Source organism: Chiloscyllium plagiosum, chromosome 2 (assembly GCF_004010195.1).
Source record: "Chiloscyllium plagiosum isolate BGI_BamShark_2017 chromosome 2, ASM401019v2, whole genome shotgun sequence".
NCBI classification, from domain to species: Eukaryota; Metazoa; Chordata; class Chondrichthyes; order Orectolobiformes; family Hemiscylliidae; genus Chiloscyllium; species Chiloscyllium plagiosum.
Genome location: NC_057711.1, coordinates 132,052,739 through 132,072,117, shown reverse-complemented (window position 1 = coordinate 132,072,117; position 19,379 = coordinate 132,052,739). Strand labels below are relative to the sequence as shown.

The window sequence follows — 19,379 nt, the reverse complement described above, 5'->3', positions numbered from 1 at the left end:
AGGTGGGGGAAATGAAGGTCAGGGTGGGATGGCCTGTCTGGATCCACACTGTAGGGATTCATGAATTGAGTGATTTGTCAGAGACCTGTCCAATGGAAAGAGTAGCTCTCCCTGGTCAGTTCAACAGATGGGGATAAGGCTTCTTGAAAAAAGTCAAGGTGTATATACAGTCCTAAGGAGGAATCACTGAGTCTAGGTAGAGCATTCCTGGCTCCTACTTAAAAACATCCCAATTAAAGAAAAACACAACCGTAGACAGTGAAATGTTAGAAGAATTACTTCCACCACTTCAGCTTAACATTTGGCCAGCGATACAGACAAAGCCCAAGATCCACTTTGTCTAATTTAGACAAATATCAAGCTTGCTTTGAAAATGTTGGGCCACATTCTCTTGAATAAGGTGGACTTTAAAGACCAGACTCCCAAGAGTTAACCCATATCCATGGCTACCTCAGCTCCAAATTGTAGCGATTAACTCCAAGTCAAAGAACTTAGAGTTGGGGGGTTGACCAAGCAGATTTGTTAGCTAGACTAGAACCCATCACTGCAGAAGGGAAAAATCCAGAGCTCTAGATTTTTCCTTAAAGCAATAATGGAAATAGTGAAAACTGTACAAGATACATTCACTCAACAGGACAATTCAAAAGAAAAAAAATCAAAAAAGTCAAAAACACTTATCTTAGACCACAAAAGAGAATGCTCTATCATATTGCAGTGTAAAACATTGCTTTTCCAACAACTTGATCTGAATGCAAGGCTAGAAACTTGAACAAGTGTCTTCAATCAATACCAGGGTTCTCTCATCAGTCTCAGTTGGCCAAGTGCCTGGCTTGCACAATGATGCAAAGTAGGCTTCAATTCCTGCACCAGCTCATGTTACTAGGAGGTGCCATCTTAAGATATCCCCTTGCTGAGAGATGAGGAACCTCTGATTAAACCAGTCATTTCTAATTAGAGCAGCCCTCTGGGATTATGGTGAATTTAAAACAGCTTAGAAGCAAACATTTACATGCCTGGAACTAGAAATAGATTAGACTCAGTTGGGCATTAGATTTTCTGAACATTTACCTGATGATTGCATGCTCTGCCAAGTCAGCCCAGAAGATGGTCTGTGCTGCAACATCAGCATCAAGAGCAATAGCATTTTTCAGCTGGTCAACAATCAAAGTATATTTCAAGTGATGCAATCCCATTTTACGGATGTCATGACGATTAGTAAAAATCAAAAAGGGCTCTTCTCCTGTTTGAAGATAACAAGCACATGAACAATGGATAGCACACATCCTTAATTGGATTCAGATCAGAGACCACTACTGCACCCATCTTACTGCATTATGACGACCACCTCCTTAACTAAAGGGGAATCCTTTCAATGTTTGAGGGATGACTGACAGCATATACTGCAAATTTACATAGCACCTTGTTAAACAATTTAAGTTAACAGCTGAGGCCCACCAAAAAAGTTAACATAATATCAAATAAAGTGGTGCATTTTTTTATTGGACAATAAAACAGAAGATGGACCACAAGGTGAAAAATAGGCCATTCAGCCCTTTGAGGCTGCCTTACCATTTGATAGCCATCAGATATTCCTCATCCACCTTCTTACATCTTACCCATAACCCTCAACTCCCTGGTCATGATCTATGAGAAGTGGTCAGTGGAAAGAATATAGAATGAGACTTAAAATCTCAAAATACTCAGTGAAAGTTGTGAAGCAAACCAGTTATTACTAGTGGAGATGTGAAGTCTCCTAGCTTATCTTCAGTCCAAGGGAAATTTTTAACTAGCTGAAATTTAACTAGTCATTAAGTTTACTTTTTTTTTTAAAAACAGATATTGTACTTACCTATAACCTTACAAGCCCCATTGATCAGATCGAGGTGATATCCTTTCAGGCACTCACATTGATAGCTTCCAACTGAATTCAGACAAATTTGACTACAGGATCCTGGATTTTGGCATTCATCAATATCTACACAAAAAAAAAAATCCCATCAAATTCCTGATCTGGGACAATGGAGGTGAGATTTCCTGAACAGAACTTGCCTGCACAGGAGTGTTGGTCAGCCAGTTCAAAGCCAGGTGGACATTGACATTCATAGCCAATGAGAAGATCTCTGCAGATGTGAGAGCAGCCACCATTGCTCAACAAGCATTCATCCACATCTGGAAAACAAAAACAGTTGATTCTTCCTCATTGAGGACTTCAAAAACCGAAGACAAGCTCTAACTATTTACTTGCCCCCCTGATGTATATTCCATATGCAGTCAGTATAAAAATTCAAAGTTTGAAATGTGCATTTGCATAAAAAGGTTTTATTCCTGGTCAACTTCAGCTTTCAAATCCACATTGGGATAACTTCAAATAGACAAAGTAACATCTGTGTTGACATGGTGTTCTGTTTAATTTAGTTATTGCAATCTAAAACTTGACATTTTCTGACACATGAAACTGATACAAGAACAGTGACTGGTCTGAAAAGACAGGTTTATTGCTTATAAAATGAGAGAAAGTGATGGCTGCAGATCAGAGCTGAAAATGTGGTGCTGGAAAAGCGCAGCAGGTCAGGCAGCATCCAAGGAACAGGAGAATTGACGTTTCGGGCATAAGCCCTTTCCTGAAGAAGGGCTTATGCCCGAAACGTCGATTCTCCTGTTCCTTGGATGCTGCCTGACCTGCTGTGCTTTTCCAGCAACACGTTTTCTGCTTATAAAATGAGTGGAGTTCAAACTATAAATTATATTGAAATGTTATGGAGATATTAGCCTAATGCAACTGGCTTTCCTCCCACATTTGCAAAGAATGAATTTGCAAAGCCAACATTTAAAGTTTGGATGTTCTGGTTGAAAGATTTAATCAAATTGAAAGACGACAAAAAGCTAGAAGCTTTAAAGCCACATACTACATTGGAGGGGCTCATCACTCCAGTCCTTGCAATCTTGTTGCTGGTTGCACACGTGGGTTATATTTATACATTCTCCAGTTTGGCACTGGAAATCTGAAGGCCCTGTGCACTCTGTAGCAGATAGAAAGGAAACCAAAAGTTAGTTGTGTTTTAAAAAGTTCAATAAAAGCACACTCACTGAATTTAAACATGTACTTACTTTCACAGTTCAGCTCATCACTTCCATCAATGCAGTCGATAAAGTGGTTACATTTCTTGCTTTCAGGAACACAGTTGTTATCACATCTGAAGTAGCCAGATTTGCATATTTGGAATGCTATTAAATTTAATAGCAAAAAGTCATTGGAGCACATTCAAAAAAAAAAATCAGTATCAGAGACCAAATGTATTATGCTATTATACAAACAATGTTGCTAGAATTCTCTAGGATCAAATAAAATTCAAGATCAATTGTAGAACTGAGTTAGTTCAGTTGACATTTAAGTTATTTTATTAAAATGGATCAAGATGATTTTAATTCTATATTCAGTTTTGGAACACAGTACTATAGTAAATTGGGTAGTGTTTTGAAAGGGACCAGGTTTAATGGCTAATTTGATTAAAGATTAGTCTTGGTCAGATCAGACAGACATCAAGGATAACTCCTGTTATTCAAATGGTGCCATGGAATTTTGAGTCTACTTGTGAAGATAGATCCTGGTGTATTCATCTGAAATGGAGGGCTGCAGTTAATGGAGATCAGTCAAAAGAGGTGTGGTGCTGGAAGAGCACAAAGTTACACAGCATCTGAAGAGTAGATGTTGCGAGCATAAACCTTCAGATATTCCTGATGAAGGGCTTATGCCCGAAACATCGGCTCTCCTGCTCCCTAGATGCTACGTGACATTGTGCTTTTCCAGTGTCACATTTTAATCCATCTGAAAGACCACACGTAGGGGTCAAAGGTCTGTTTTAGGTGCTGAATTCCATTTCAAATTTTAAGGGATCATGCCTCACCAGGGAAAAAAAAAGGGCCCTGAGCCATAGCAGATCTTAAATACACCCCAGGTTCCACAACCATACTGAGCTCTAAGAAAATAGTTTAAGAGCCAGACAATAATAATATTAAGAGCAAGTTTATGGTTAGATTAAATTTCTGCTTCCATGCACCAGTTTAACAAAAACTTATTCATTTGGTAGTTCAAAGTAAGTCAGAACTAGTCAGAGCTGTACAACATGCAAATACTCTTCAGTCCAACTTGCCCTTGCTGACAAGATATCCTAAATTAACCTAGTCCCATTTACCAGTACTGGGTCCATATCCCTCTCAACCCTTCTATTCATCTACCCATCCAGATGCCTTTTCAATGCTGCAATTGTACCAGCCTCCACTTCCTCTGGCAGCTCATTCCATACACATCATCCTCTATGAAAGCGTTGCCCCTTAAGTCCCTTCCCCCTCTCACCTTAAACCTAAGCCCTCTTGTTTTGGATTCCCCTACACTGGGATAAAAGACCTGGCTATTCACCTGAGGCCTCATGAATCTATAAACATTTGTAGAAGGTCAACAGTCAGCCTTTGACACTGGGGATAAACAGCCCCCAACCCACAGAACAGGAGCAGTCCATTGTGTAGGCTTAGTAAGTACTATTGAGTGGTGCTAAAATTGAAGGGAAGGCAAACAAATATCAAAAATTCAAATAACAAACTTACGACACCGGGCTTCGTCACTTCCATCACTGCAGTCTTTATCTCCATCACAGTACCAGTGCTGATGAATGCATTGGCCAGAATCACACAAGAACTCAGCAGGAGGACAAGTCATGATTGAAAGTGTATATCCACACTGGTTTGGAGCTTCATCAGATTTATCTGCACAGTCAGCATTGGCATCACACAGCCAATTCAAGGGGATGCATTCAGAATTGTTGCACTGAAATTCATGTGGACCACAGGTGGGCAATCCACAGCCTCTCTCATCACTCCCATCACCACAGTCATCTGCACCATTGCAATGAAACTTCTTGGATATGCATCGACCACTGGTACAAGTAAACTCTAATGGATTACATGCAAGGGTACCTGGAAAAAAAAAATTGATTTCTTTCCTTTAAACCTAGAAATTACTGACTATATAAAAACAAGCTTTTATATTTCTTTATGGATGCAATCATTGCTGGAAGGATGTTATTTATTGCCTGCTCCCAATCACCATTAGGTTGATGTGACATGCTTTGTGTTGTTTTGTTATTAATAACCTAATAAACAATTCAACAGACAATTAAAGAGTCAGCCACATTGCTGTGGATCTAGTTAGATGCAGGTCAGACATGCAAGGACAGCATGTAGCAGATTCAAAACAGGCATTACTGAACCATACCAGTGTTTATCACCATCTGATAATAAATCGATCTGTAATACAGGTCATGTAACTGATGGATTTTTTATTCCACCAGCTGTTATCCTGAGATTTAAATCCCTGTCCCCGGAGTATCAGTCTCTAGATGATTAGTGTAACAGTCAGTCATAGGACCAAACAGCATTTAAGTGCAGACTGGTGGTAAAACTGACTTATTGCATACTGAAGTGCAAGTTTGGAAGGTGGACATTTTGAAGTGTGTTAAACTCAAGTCCACTATTGTGTAGCATAATTCACATGCCCTGCATTATGTTCCATCACAGTACAGATACTCCAAAATAAGAGGCATACGGGTGGCACCACTACCTTTTTAATATTTACTCCGATTATTACTTTTCAGTGCCACAGGCAGAGATTGCAGTTGATGGGTTTTAAGTTATGAAAAGTCTGATTTTTGTTTTGTAAAGGTCAATGATTAAAGACAGATTATCCAATTGTGTACTGAAAATTATGCCTTGTTTTGCACAACTCCAACATTATGTTGACTAAAGGAAAAGTCTACAGTAAGTTAGAAAGTAGCTCATTTATGCCACAAAAATAAATGCCTACTCATCCTTTGTTAGAGAGGGGCAAGTCTTAATCACTTACCACAGTTCTCTTCATCACTACCATCTTCACAGTCTTTTTCTCCATCACATTTCCAAGAGACAGGAATACACTGCACAGCTCCAGAACTACAGTGTACTTCACTGGCTTGACACGTGTCCGAGCCTGAAACATTACCAGGATCACTTTTAAAGCTGCAACATTCTTGCCTTAAAGTTTAGAAAGTGCATGCCAGTTAAAAGTTACCTTTTAGCTGCCTTAGTTCTTCAAGCATGGCACTCACCAGATTACCATTGAGATCAAAGGAGAGCAAAAAACACATTTTATCACACTGGCTTAGAAGGTGCTCATAATATTATGTCTAGGCCTGGTCAATTATCCAGGGGAGATAGAACAGAACAGTACAGGCCACTTCAGCCCCTCTATGTTGTGCTAGCCTTTTATCTTAAAAAAGGAAAGACATATCCTTCATTTCACTATTATTCATATGCCAACATAATCACTTAAAATGCCCCTAATGTATTGACTACCACCAATGCTGGCAGTGCATCCCGCAAGCCATGTTTAAAGAACCTACCTATGACATCTCCCCAAAACCTCCCTCGAATCAAAGTTATGCCCCCTCATAGCAGCCATTTCCAACCTGGGAAGTCCGACTATTCACTATGCTCATCTTGTACAGCTCGATCGAGAAACCTTCACTCAATGGAGGAAAGCCCTAGTTCCCTCAAGGACATGCCCTCCAATCCAGACAAGTCTCCTCTCCACCCTCTCTAATGCTTCCACATCCTTCCAATACTGAGGCAACCAGAACTGAACAATATTCCAAGTGTGGTCTAACCAGGGCTCTGTCAAGCTGCAGCATAACCTCACAGCTCTTAAATTCGATCTCCTGTTAATGAAAGCCAACACACCATATGCCTTATTTACAACCCTTAGTGGGTGGCAGTGGTTAGCACTGCTGCTTCACAGCGCCAGAGACCCAGGTTCAATTCCCACCTCAGGCGACTGACTGTGTGGAGTTTGCACGTTCTCCCCGTGTCTGCGTGGGTTTCCTCTGGGTGCTCCGGTTTCCTCCCACAGTCCAAAGATGCGCAGGTTAGGTGAATTGGCCATGCTAAATTGCCCATAGTGTTAGGTAAGGGGTAAATGTAGGGGTATGGGTGGGTTGCACTTCAGCGTGGACTTGTTGGGCTGAAGGGCCTGTTTCCACACTGTAATCTAATCCCCATCAACTATTGCCACTTTGAGGGATCTATGGACAGGGACCAAGATTCCTTTGCTCCTCCACATTGCCAAAAATCTTACCTTTAACCTTCTATTCAAATTCAACCTTCCAAAAATTAAGAATTTCAGACTTAGAGGTTGAACAGCATCTGTCACGCCAGTACAGCTCTGCATCCTGTCAACATCCCATTGCTATTTACAACAGCCCTCCACACTATCCACAACTCATCAACCTTTGTCATCAGCAAACTTACTAACTCACCCTTCCACTCCTTCATCCATGTTATTTATAAAAGTCACAAAGAGCAGAGGTCCTAGAACAGATCTCTACAGAGCACCACTGGTTACCAAGCTCCAGGTTGAATACTTCCATCACAAACCACTCTATGGGCCAGCCAAATCTGTATCCCATGCCTCCTTACTTTCTGAATGAGCCTACCATGGTGAACCTTATAAAACACCTTGCTCTACATTCAGCAGTGTATTTGTAGAGTTATAGAGTAGGGGTTTAATACTTCAGCTATAGAGCCCTAATTAGACAGGACCTGAAGGCAGTAAACACCTTGGGCACTACATCTTAGGGGAAATATTTGCCTTGAAGTGACTGTCAGATAATCTGAAGCAACATCCAGAACTCAGATTAAAGTTAGAGAAAATGCAACTTTTGGATATGAAGGAAAACATAAAAAGCACTTGATCCAAGCAGTCAAGATACAGTAGGACTAATGGGGCAAAGAATTAAACCTATACAGCTATTTGGGGCATTGATAGGAGGCAGCAGCTAACAGAGTGCAGTTAAGGAAAGGCTTTCCAGGAAAGTTAAGAGACTGCTCCATACAAAAAGCATATAGTTGGGAACTCAGGACATTACTAAACAATTATGTAAATTTTAACTAATGGAAAGCATATACACTTTATCCAAGGATAGTATAATCCCAATCCAATTGGATAGTAGAACTGTCCCAAAGAAATTAACATACCTACTCATGTTGAAGAAAGATCCAAAACTTTTAGAAATACAAAGCAGAATCAGTGTCAAATTTACTGATCAACAGGTTTATACACTGCAGAACTCCCACCAACAGGCACATCCATATTTTACACAGTCCTTTGGCATCCACCAACACAATCCTGACTTTTGAAATAACATACAATAGAACATTGCATTTCATTAAATGTATGGTTTTGATAAAAATTAAAAATAAACTTGCTTGCTGTTGGTGGGATGCAATTCCAGTCAAACAGAATAACAAGTAAAAGAAATGCTCTACAAACGAGAAACATTGGGATCAAACTCTCACTCATCAGTCACGGTTATTTAGTCAGTCTCGAGGCACTGTCCACAGGTGATTTTCTCGAATAAAGTTCTAGCAATGTTTAGAATTAAGCCACATTACTACTCACCATTGACTGTGGTAGGAGAATAGGAACATAAGGCGAGTAGGAAGAAAGCGACTGGAAAAGGGACCATGTCATTAAGCCGGAGGGACCCTAACTGTAAACACTGTCCCTACTCCTCACCGATTAAACTCCTGAATTTGTTTATCTTTCCAACTCACCTAAACAACACACCCAGGCATGCTATTTTATCATTGTTTTACTCTTCCGACAATTGATTGGTTATCGGGTGCCTTCTATTCTCATTAGCTTCTTAACCTATCGATATTAACCATTGGTATTGCTACTTAATAACGATTGATCAATCAGACCTAATTGCAACCTGTTCTTATAGCTAATTATAAACGGGACTGATTGCTGTCTACTAAGTTAGCACCTTCCACTTGATTCACTGAATTCAAATATTGATCTTGCGCGATGGTTAGATTCCCACGTGAGATATTGACCTGTAGCTAGTTATAATTTCAATGTGGTCTCTGTGGCTGGATATTGTTAGAGTTCTTATGGTGCTGTGGTAGTGTCCCCACCCCTAAACCAGGAGAGCTGGTGTGTAATCACATCTCAGAGCAGATTGATGGGCAGATAGAGGTTTCTCTTTTAGGTTCTGGTTCCACCTGCTCCAGAGCTATGGGTATAATATCAGAATGAGCGAGTTAAAAATATCTATATCAGATTTCAGTGTACTCTCTTGTCAAGTTGATGGTGGTTTAGATTTAAAATAGGAGGTAAAGTCACCTCTGTCATTACCATAAGGCTCCTCTGTCATTATAGCCGTGATGTGGAGGTGCTGGTGTCAGACTGGGGTGTACAAAGTTAAAAATCACCCAACACCAGGTTATAGCCCAACAGGTTTATTTGGAAGCACTAGCTTTCAGAGCGCTGACCTTTCATCAGGTAGCGTTACAGGTGGGGAGAGAAGTTGAAGGTGTTTTGTGGTAACCAAGCTGGTACAGGGATTTAATCCGTGCTGTTAGTGGCACTCTATATCACAAACCAGCTGGCCAGCCAACTGAACTAGCTGACCCCAACACCATTTAGAATTGGATGACTGAAAAGATTATTTTGAATGTGAAGCATATTTTAAACATATCTTTCAACTGAATGAATTCAAAACTACTAAATCATGAACATTTTAATGTGGACATTAGCATGTTAAATTCTCTTGCTATGTTTATGTTGTACATTGGTGTTGAATGTCAACATTTAATGTAACAAAACACAGTGTTGGTGTTGTGATGGTAATGGCACTAATGTAGAAGCCAAGGTTAATGGGAGCATGGGTCCCACTGTGGCAGGTGGTGAAATTTGAACTCAGCCCAGGGCTCTTGTAGTCCAGTGGTAGTGCCTGAGCCTCAAGGCTGGGTTTACGTCCCACCCACTCAGTGTGTACCATCACGTGTCTAAATGAGTTGATTAAAAATAGGCACAATGTGGTGTAGGAGGAGGTGTATGGTTGAGATATTTTCTAATCAATCAGTTCAGAGATGTCATTGTACACCTGTGAAGTATGTGGGACTCGAACCCAGGGTCACTTGTTTCAGAGACAGGGACAATACCACTGTGGCCTAAGATTCCTTAGATCCATGGTATACAGATCATTTGATGGAGACTGATTACAGTAAAATCTAAAATCATATTTGATTACTCTATCATGCTTACGTACTTAGAAACTTTTTGGCTGAGGTTATAACACATCAACACCCTTTTGTGACAATCTCCCAGCAGCCTAAATGAACTCAGGATGTCACAGAATCATAGAGATGTACAGCATGGAAACAGACCCTTCAGTCCAACCCATTCATGCTGACCAGATATCCCAACCCAATCTCGTCCCACTTGCCGGCACTTGGCCCATATCCCTCTAAACCCTTCCTATTCATATACCCATCCAGAGGCCTTTTAAATGTTGTAATTGTACCAGCCTCTACCACATCCTCTGGCAGCTCATTCCATACAATGAAATGTCATTGAAAGACCATTTCACCCCCTATCTCTTGATGTCTTCAAAATGTAAAGAAATCTTTTTCTGGAATAATTTCAATGATTTAGATTCCGCAGGTCCACTACTCGCTGACTGAAGAAATCTTTCCTCAGCTCTGTCTTGAATGACCTATCCTGTATCATGAGGCTGTGCCCCTTAGTTCTACACTTAGGGGAAACATCACCCTGTATCTAATCTGTCCAGCCCTGTTAGAAATTTATATGTTTCAAACCAATCTTCTCTCATCTTTCTAAGCTCTGGTGAACACAGACCTGCTCAATTCTGCTGATTCTTCGCTACATGACCTCAATGGCAATTATATCCTTTTAGTAATTGCTTACTGTACCTGCCTGTTTACTTCCTTCAACTGATGTATATGGACCCCCTGCTTCCTTTGTTTGTGCGTACTTTTCAATATAGTACCATTCAAAGAATACTCTTCCTTGCTGTTTTTCAAGTGTTTAATTTTACATTTAACCGTGTTGTACTTCTTCTATCTTGTGTTTGCCAATCACCCAACTTGTCTAATTCACCTTACATTCTCACCAACGTGCCCAATTTTGTGTCATCAGCAAACTTGGAAATGTTGCATTTGGTTCCCCCAACCAGGTCATTTCTATTTATTGTGAATAGCTGTGGCCCAAGCATTGACCCCATTAGTCACTGTCTGCCACCTGGAAAAAGACTCATTTATTCCCCCTCTCTGTTTCCTGTCTGTCTGTCAACCTATTCTTAATCCATGCTAATACATTACCCATTACCCAATATGCTTTAACTTAGCCCACTAACCTCTTATGAGAGACCTTATCAAAGCTTTCCGAAAATGCAAATATACCACATCCACTGGTTCTCCCTTATCTAGCTTTCCTCCATTTTTATGCCAGACAGGAATGAATAATTGTTACAATTTATGCACATAAATTATTTAAATATGAACCATTGTCTATACACCATCGGCTGTAAGGTTCTCCTATCCATCCTTGCCTGATGGATTCTTGCCTGATACCCTCATGGTTCCTTGTATTTACATTCAGAGCCATGTCAGAGAAACAAATCTAGTTACCAATAACTTAAAAATCTCATGTGGGTTTGCTATTTCTGAATAATATTCCAAGCCTGACACCGAAAACAATGACTTGGAGCAGCCACATTCAAACTGAAATGTAAGTGTCATATATACTGAGTAATAGTCAAATTTTTTTTACCACTTTTTAAGGTTGAATTTATGGGGTCGACTGTTATATGGATATTACTTTTGAGGGCACCATCAAAATTCATACCATATCATTAGCAGAAGCTTAATTGATCTCCAAACTAATAAAGAAAAATACACAATGAATTATGGTAATTCAGAAGACCTGGAATGGAGTGGGACGGCCGGCACACTGACTCATAAATGTTGATCTGTTATCTGTGAAGAACTAGGGTCAATGTTTACATGAGATATATGGAGAATTCCAAATTTTTTTGCCCAAAAATAAGGGTCCACTTTTGCATGAGATTGACTATTACTCGATTATACACAATATGCAAAAATATGGTGATGTTTAAGGGTGGGGTACTTTTGGTGTTGGGGGAGAATCTATCACAATAGTTTAATGCCAGAATTTCACTCCCCCAGTGTAGCATGAATAGTTTAGTTCTGTGATGTACATTTGGGATGGTTATGTACCTCAGAGTTCCCTGTTGAGGCATGACACAGGCCTGTTGGTGAAATTCCCATTGCATACTGCACCAGCCAATAACATAAGGCATCATTGTGATTGATTTGGCAGTTCAGGCATCAGTGTTCCCTTACTGGCATTTCCCACAAGTCTGATAAGGACATCATTGTTGCTGGAGTCCTTGTGGCCTTGCTGCATAGGTGAACACAGCATTGAAGGAGAGAGCAATTATATCAGCATTAGTAAACTCTGCAACACCAACTACTTCCAGTTGGAGAAGCAACAGGAAGCACAATGCAGATACAGATTATCATCACCAAGCTGTGCTATCTGCTGGAGTAGGACTTGGTCTCAGAGAGACTGACTGGCAATCCCATCCCAGGAGCTTTCAAGGTTACAGCTGCCCTGAAGTTCCAACACAATAGCTCATTCAGAGTCAAAACGTGTGTCACTGGAAAACACAGCAGGTCAGACAGCATCTGGGAAGCAGGAGAGTCAACGTTTCGGGCATAAGCCCATCATCAGGAATGGGCTTGGTCCAAGAACCTAATATCTCCCAAACCTTAACCCAAGTGATTTCCTGTGGAGCTGAGAGGGTTGAGGTAGAAGCTTATAGAGGTGGATACGATTACGAGAGGCAGGGATAGTGTGAATAGGAAGCAACTGTTCCCCTTAGTTGAAGGGTCAATAATAAGGGGGCATGACTTCAAGGTGAAAGGCAGGAGGTTTAGAGTGGAAAAGTATTTTCACCCAGTGGGTGGTGGGTCTGAAATGCACTGCCTGGGAATGTAGTTGAGGCAGGAAATCTCCTGTTTAACAAGTATTTGGATGAGCTTGAAGTGTCATAACATTCAAGGCTTTGGGAATAACGTAGGAAATTGAGACTGGTGTAGATTTAGTGTAGCTTTGGCAGTACAGACTTGATGTACTGTATGATTCTATGATTCTAACCCACAAATGAATCCATAATGTCACTGATGTCATTTTCTCCAGATTATGCTGTTTCCATCCTTCCCCTTTCACGTGAAGATCAAACAGACCCGTCAGCGGGATTCTCCTCCATTCATAGATTTCACCAGATGGATGGGTGCTTTTGGCTGAACCTCAACACCAACCTGCAGTGTTTGCCAAAGGGGTTTAACTTCTCTGTGACCGTTGATGCCATATTGTGGAAGTCTCTGCCACATATCTTGGCAGCTGCAGGGAGGAATTGGTACTGGAGAACTCTCAGGTTCCTGACCCTTGGATGGCAGCTGGGAAACAAGATACCCTCCAAACACAGCTCATGACACCTTCACCAAAACCCCCTCAGACTGATGCAGCACTGCTCCTATTTCCAACTAGGCCAGAGTGAAACAGACCCTATGCCTCCCTAAGATGAAGGACTATGGATCTTGCAGTACAGACCAGAAAGGGTATTCTGTTACTTTCTGACAGACTGTGTGCCTTTCACAGTTGCAACCTGACAAACTGGGAGATGGCCTGGATGCAGAGAAAATGGGGAATCAATGGCTATCTTCGGAGGATGAAGATGAGGATCAGGACATTGACATCTGAGAGAAAATGCTGGAACAAACCATTGATGAGTTAGAATCTAACTGAAACCTGCATCCAGGATGAGTCAGCTGGATTAATGTCTACCTACTGTGTGACTTTATAAGGCAAGCAACCCATGGTCAAATGTGGACCTGGTCATATTTGCAATCCTTCAACATTTCTAGAACTACATAAATTGCTCTTTCTCCATTTGAGTGTGTGCTTGATATCTTTGAGTGGTTTATTTTCAAGTATCCACACTTTATAGGTCCAACTCACTGTTAGGGGACAAAGAAACAATCAGTGAGACATAGCATTAACAAACCATAGGGATTTGTTCAGGTTTCAGTCAGTATCATGTATCATTTAGTGAAGTTTCTCACGTTAGGCAACTGATTGGGACCGCTGTTGAATCTCTTTTTCAACCCTTCCAGCTTCAATGGCCCTCGGTTTTTCAGAGTTTGTGTAGATTCTTAATTGCCCAGAAATACTTGAGCAACCTACAAGTTAGCATTTAGACTGAGAGAGACAGTGATTTGTGCAGCTTTACTTGTAGACCACTGAGGGAGAGCACTAGACCACTGTCCAGCTCCCGGCCTTGAAAATCTGATAGACTGCATGAATCTTTTTTCCAGAAATGTGTGAAATTGTGAATGACTCCATACTCTTTGAGGTATGTAGAGAAGAGGTGTTGGAAATCCTGGAAAAGGTGAAAATGGATCGGCGCAACATCGAGGGCCCAAGGGCCTGTACTGCGCTGTATTCTTCTATGTTCTATGTTCTATGTTCTACTCTCACTCACGAGGTTCATGGATATGTGGAGTGATGTGCGTTGGCCAGGCCCTCACACATTCCCTGCAAATGTTTCATCCTTGGTGTTACCCACAATAAAATGTAGTCATCAATCTCATGGTTCAAGGATCCATGCTGACTGGATTTACCTGCAGTCAGGGAGACCGTGGCTGCTTGGGAGAGATGTGGAAAAATTTGGCCATTACAACTTCTTTCATTCTGGGGAATGTCTGAAAATCTGCTTATCTCTCACATGGCTGTGATTTCTGTAGGATTAGTAGGCAAATTGATACTTCATAATTGACTTGGTTTAGTTATAATCACACAATCAATGTATATTCATTGATGTATCGAATGTTACATTATTCTGTTTAACTTCAACAAATGCACATCTTCCATATCACATGACTCTGCTTAGCTTTAATTGATAAAGAAATGCATCATGGGATTGTGAAGAGTGAAGATAAGGCATTGATGTTTCAGAGTTGTAGCTACAAGGCTGATGAGTCCTGTTTAATTTATTTCTTGATTAAAACTATAAACAGACTTCTTATAGAATCCCTACAGTATGGAAGCAGGCCATTCGTCCCATCGAGCCCACACCAACCCTCTAAACAGTATCACACCCAGTCCTACCCCCATCCCTATAACTCTGCATGTCCCATGGCTAACCCACCTAGCCTGCACATCCCTGGACACTATGGGCATTTTCTCATGGCCAATCTACCCTAACCTGTACAGCTTTGCTCTGATTGGTCCACGTCCATTACTGTAAACCATGGATTTGTTAGGTCATTCTGCTCAAGAAAGAACACCATTACTTTCAAGAATAGCAAAATACTGCAGATGTTGAAAATCTAAAATAAAAAGCAGAAAATTCTGGAAAAATTCAGCAGGTTTGGTTACATTTGAGGTGACAGAAAAAACTTCAGTCCAATAATTTCTAAGTCAGAATGGTAACCTTCCTGATGAAGGGCTTATGTTTGAAATGTCGATTTTCCTACTCCTCAGATGCTGCCTGACCAGCTGTGCTTTTCCAGCACCACATTTAGGGTAATCATGTAGGGGAGGGGGTCTCAGTGGGTTACTCTTCGGAGGGTCGGTGTGGACTTGGTGGGCTGAAGGGCCTGTTTCCACGTTGTAGGGATTCTATTCTATGACTTTTTGAGTCTGATCTTCAGCATCTGCAGTACTTACTTTCTCTCAAACGTTAAAGAGGGCAACGTTGGATCTTGTGATTAAATGACAAGAACTGGTGACACCGAACCAAAGTGGGCAATAGAACAGATTACAAAGGGGGAGGAAAGAGGCATTACGAGGAGGTGTAAAATAGCAGGAAGATGAACAGCTATCACCTGAATGCAAAAACAAGAGAGAAGAGTGAAAAATCTTCTTCAACTCGTTCTCTTCAAAAAAACTCCAGCAACTTAGTGAAACAAAATTTTCTCCCAAGAAATCCATACTGGCCTGTACTAATTAAGCCACAATTTTTCCATGTGACTTTTAATTCTATCCTAATTAACTGTTTCAAGAAGTTTCCCATGATTGATATTAAAAGTTGAATTATAGCTAAGACCTACTGTGGCTGGGTCGGTAAGTATATTCAGGGTTAAGACAGACAGATTTTAAATCAGGAAGGGAATCAAGGGTTATGGGGAAAAGGCAGGAAAGTGAGGTTGAGGATTAACAGATCAGCCATGATCTCATTGGATGACAGATTCAATGGGCTGAATGGTCTATGTCTGCTGGTATGGTTTATTTTCACTTTGGAATGCTGAAGGGATGATGCTGTTGGGGATTGGGGCTGGGGATTGGAGAAAGGAGATGGGCTTGGTAACAGGGTCACACTGGAGGTGGAGAACGATCCATCAAATACAAAGGCTGCTGAGGTGGAAGCTGAGCTTTCTACTCACCCTCTCCATGCCCCTCAGAATCATATGCACTTCTATCCAGTCGATCTCTCTGCTGCCAAGGAAACAACCCAAGCTTACCTAGTCTCTCCTCAGAGCTAAAATCCTCCATCCCAGGCAACATCCTCCTCAGCACCTCCTCCAGTACAAACATATCCATAGTGCGGTGACCAGAACTGTACACAGTACCCTAGCTGCCGACTAATTAAAGTCCTGTGCAGCTTCCTGTTCTTATAAACTGTGCTTCAACTGATAAAGACAAGTGTCCATTATGCCTTCTTAACCAACCTATTAACCTGCCTGCCAATTAATCTGAACTACCAACTTTTGGGCGGCACGGTGGCACAGTGGTTAGCACTGCTGCCTCACAGCGCCTGAGACCCGCAAGTGTCCATTATGCCTTCTTAACCAACCTATTAACCTGCCTGCCAATTAATCTGAACTACCAACTATCTTCTCCATCAGCACCCTACACCCACTGCTCCCACCCCCAACCTATAGGACAGATGCTTATCCTTCCACACTTAACTTCAGCTCTGACAAAGGGTCATCTAGACTCAAAACGTTAGTTTGTTCTCTCTCATGGACACTGTCTGACTTGCTGTGATCTCCAGCATGTGTTGTTTTCAGTACTGATTCCAGCCTCTGCAGTAATTTGCTCCTTTCACCTCCAAGGATTTGTGGACAAGCACTCTGAGATCCTTCTGTTCCTCGCATCCTTTCATTCACTGAGAACTCGAACAGATGTGGGAGGGCCCTGAGAAGGACTGAGAAAAGGAAGGAATGCTTTACATATCCTGTAAAAAAGTAGGTATCAGCAGAAGTCAAAGCAACACAGTTCAGAGGGAAAGTAGAATGTTGTATCAGAGAGCTGATATCTGAACCACATAGGTGGAAGTAAGCACCTTTATGTCAGTAGGATTCATGACAGTGTTAACATTGCCCTGAGAGAATGGAGGGCATTTAAGTTTAGAGAGAGACAGTGAATGAGTGAGGTGAGCAGGGAAATTGGAGTACAATTCAATTGCTATTTACAATGAACAAGGTAAAAGCATTACCTTCAACCAAGTCACACACTCTTTTGGATGACAACACATTATCATTCTTTCTTTGCTAACTGGGTCAAAACCTAGAACAAAGGTGTAGGGGTCCCACCACATGGATTCTGAACCATTCAAGAAGTATCATCACTATCTTTGTATTGACAACCAGGGGCTTCTGGTGCTGCCCACACAAGGGAAAGAAACGTTGCACATTCAGATGGATCCAATTTCCAGGGAGAGGTAATCCAAATCCAGTAATAATTCTTGGTATCAAAAGTTTGACTTGACAGTATGCAAGGGTCATGTGTTCTGTTGTTGAGTAAGATGTTTCCTTAACTTCAGAAATGAAGCCAAGTCAGTGTCAAAATGGTTGGAGCCTAATTCAAGCTTGTGATCAAATTCTTTTTGTGGATTTGATTGAAGATTCAGCCTAAACTAGTTAACACAGTAACTAACAACCTCTGTTGAAAGATGCAAGCACTTGCAGAATATTTCACAATTTGACATCTTCCTCCTTTCTTTCATATCTGATGACCCAAAATGACCAAGATAGGATTTTTAAAAAATAAAATTACACTCGGTTTTGCTATAACTCGTGCAACCCTGTGTTATAAGAAAATCACGTAATAGCAGCACCACTTGAACTAATGGAGCCAGAATCGCTTTATAACCAATACACAATTTAAAAGTTTGCACTTTAGAAACAATGCCGCCAGTTCATCAATCACGTTAGTGCGAATTTGCATTAGTGCAACATGTGTTACAGCAGAATGACCTGTAATTGGTTTGGATGAGGAATTTGCTCCTCAGGGCAGCATTTATTTCCCATCCCTTGGTGCCTCTGAGAAAGTGGTGCCCAATCACTTTCTTGAACCTTTATTGTCCATGCTGTGTTTGGACTGCCTCAATGCTGTACGGGAGCAGTTCCAGAATTTTGACCCAATGATCACAATGGATTGGCAGTATGTCTCCCAACTTGGGCAGGAACTTGGAGGTGATAGAGATACCATTTGTCTGCAACCCTTTTCCTTCGAGCTGAGAGCTCTCAGGCTTGAGAGGTGCTTCTGAAGAAGCCACAACACAATTGTCCAGTGCATCTCATCAACATTAAACAACATCAACAGCCTAAACCAATGGAAGCAGGTGTTTGAAGTGACAATTGGTGTCAAGCTCCAGGCAGTGGAGACTTGCCCTTTATTCAGGGCTGGGTTAGATAGATTTTTGACAGGCAAAGGAGTCAATGGTTATGGGGTGCAGACAAGAACATGGAATGAGACTACAATCAGATCAGCCAGGATTTTATGGAATGGTGCTGCAGGTTCAGAAAGCCTTGAGCCCCTACTCTGCAGCTGCACCCACCCAGGCCAGTCGGGAGTATTCCATCATATTCTTGACTTCTGTCTTGTAGGCTGTGAAAAGGCTTCGGTGAATTATTGGTTTGCACAATTCCTTGTTGAAGGAAATAAAGGACTGGCAGCTTCACATTCCAGGGTGTAGAAGTTTCAGGTATTAATGGTGGGTTGAGAGAGGTGGGAACATTAGATTATTGATGAAGGAAATCATCACTGCAGGTAATACGGGGTGGGGGCAGGGGGGAGATGTCCGAGAAGGGTCTTTCAATGAAGCCACCTGGATAGAAATAAAACAGAAGCAATTAGAGTGACAGAATCATAGGGATGTATAGCATGGAAACAGACCCTTCGGTCCAACCTGTCCACGCCGACCAGATATCCCAACCCAATCTAGTCCCACCTGCCAGCACTGGCCCATATCCCTCCAAACCCTTCCTATTCATATATCCATCCAAATGCCTCTTAAATGTCGCAATTGTACCAGCCTCCACCACATCCTCTGGCAGCTCATTCCATACATGTACCACCCTCTGCATGAAAACATTGCTTCTTAGGTCTCTTTTATATCTTTCCCCTCTCACCCTAAAACTATGCCCTCTAGTTCTGGACTCTGCGACCCCAG

At 41.4% G+C, this 19,379-nt stretch overlaps 1 protein-coding gene across 1 annotated transcript in view; it reads right to left on the bottom strand.

Moving 5' to 3' along the window:
* Window positions 1-8,693, bottom strand: part of LOC122564024 (low-density lipoprotein receptor-related protein 2-like) — a 109,787-nt gene extending 101,094 nt beyond the window's left edge. Inside the window, exons 1-8 of the mRNA XM_043718478.1 lie at window positions 8,486-8,693; window positions 5,897-6,019; window positions 4,603-4,971; window positions 3,109-3,225; window positions 2,907-3,020; window positions 2,050-2,169; window positions 1,850-1,975; window positions 1,069-1,240 (exon numbers count right to left, since the gene is read on the bottom strand). Coding sequence (XP_043574413.1) covers window positions 1,069-1,240; window positions 1,850-1,975; window positions 2,050-2,169; window positions 2,907-3,020; window positions 3,109-3,225; window positions 4,603-4,971; window positions 5,897-6,019; window positions 8,486-8,552 — 1,208 coding nt within the window. The 5' untranslated portion in view covers window positions 8,553-8,693. The remainder of the gene's footprint in view (window positions 1-1,068; window positions 1,241-1,849; window positions 1,976-2,049; window positions 2,170-2,906; window positions 3,021-3,108; window positions 3,226-4,602; window positions 4,972-5,896; window positions 6,020-8,485) is intronic.
* Between the last annotated feature and the right edge of the window lie 10,686 nt (window positions 8,694-19,379).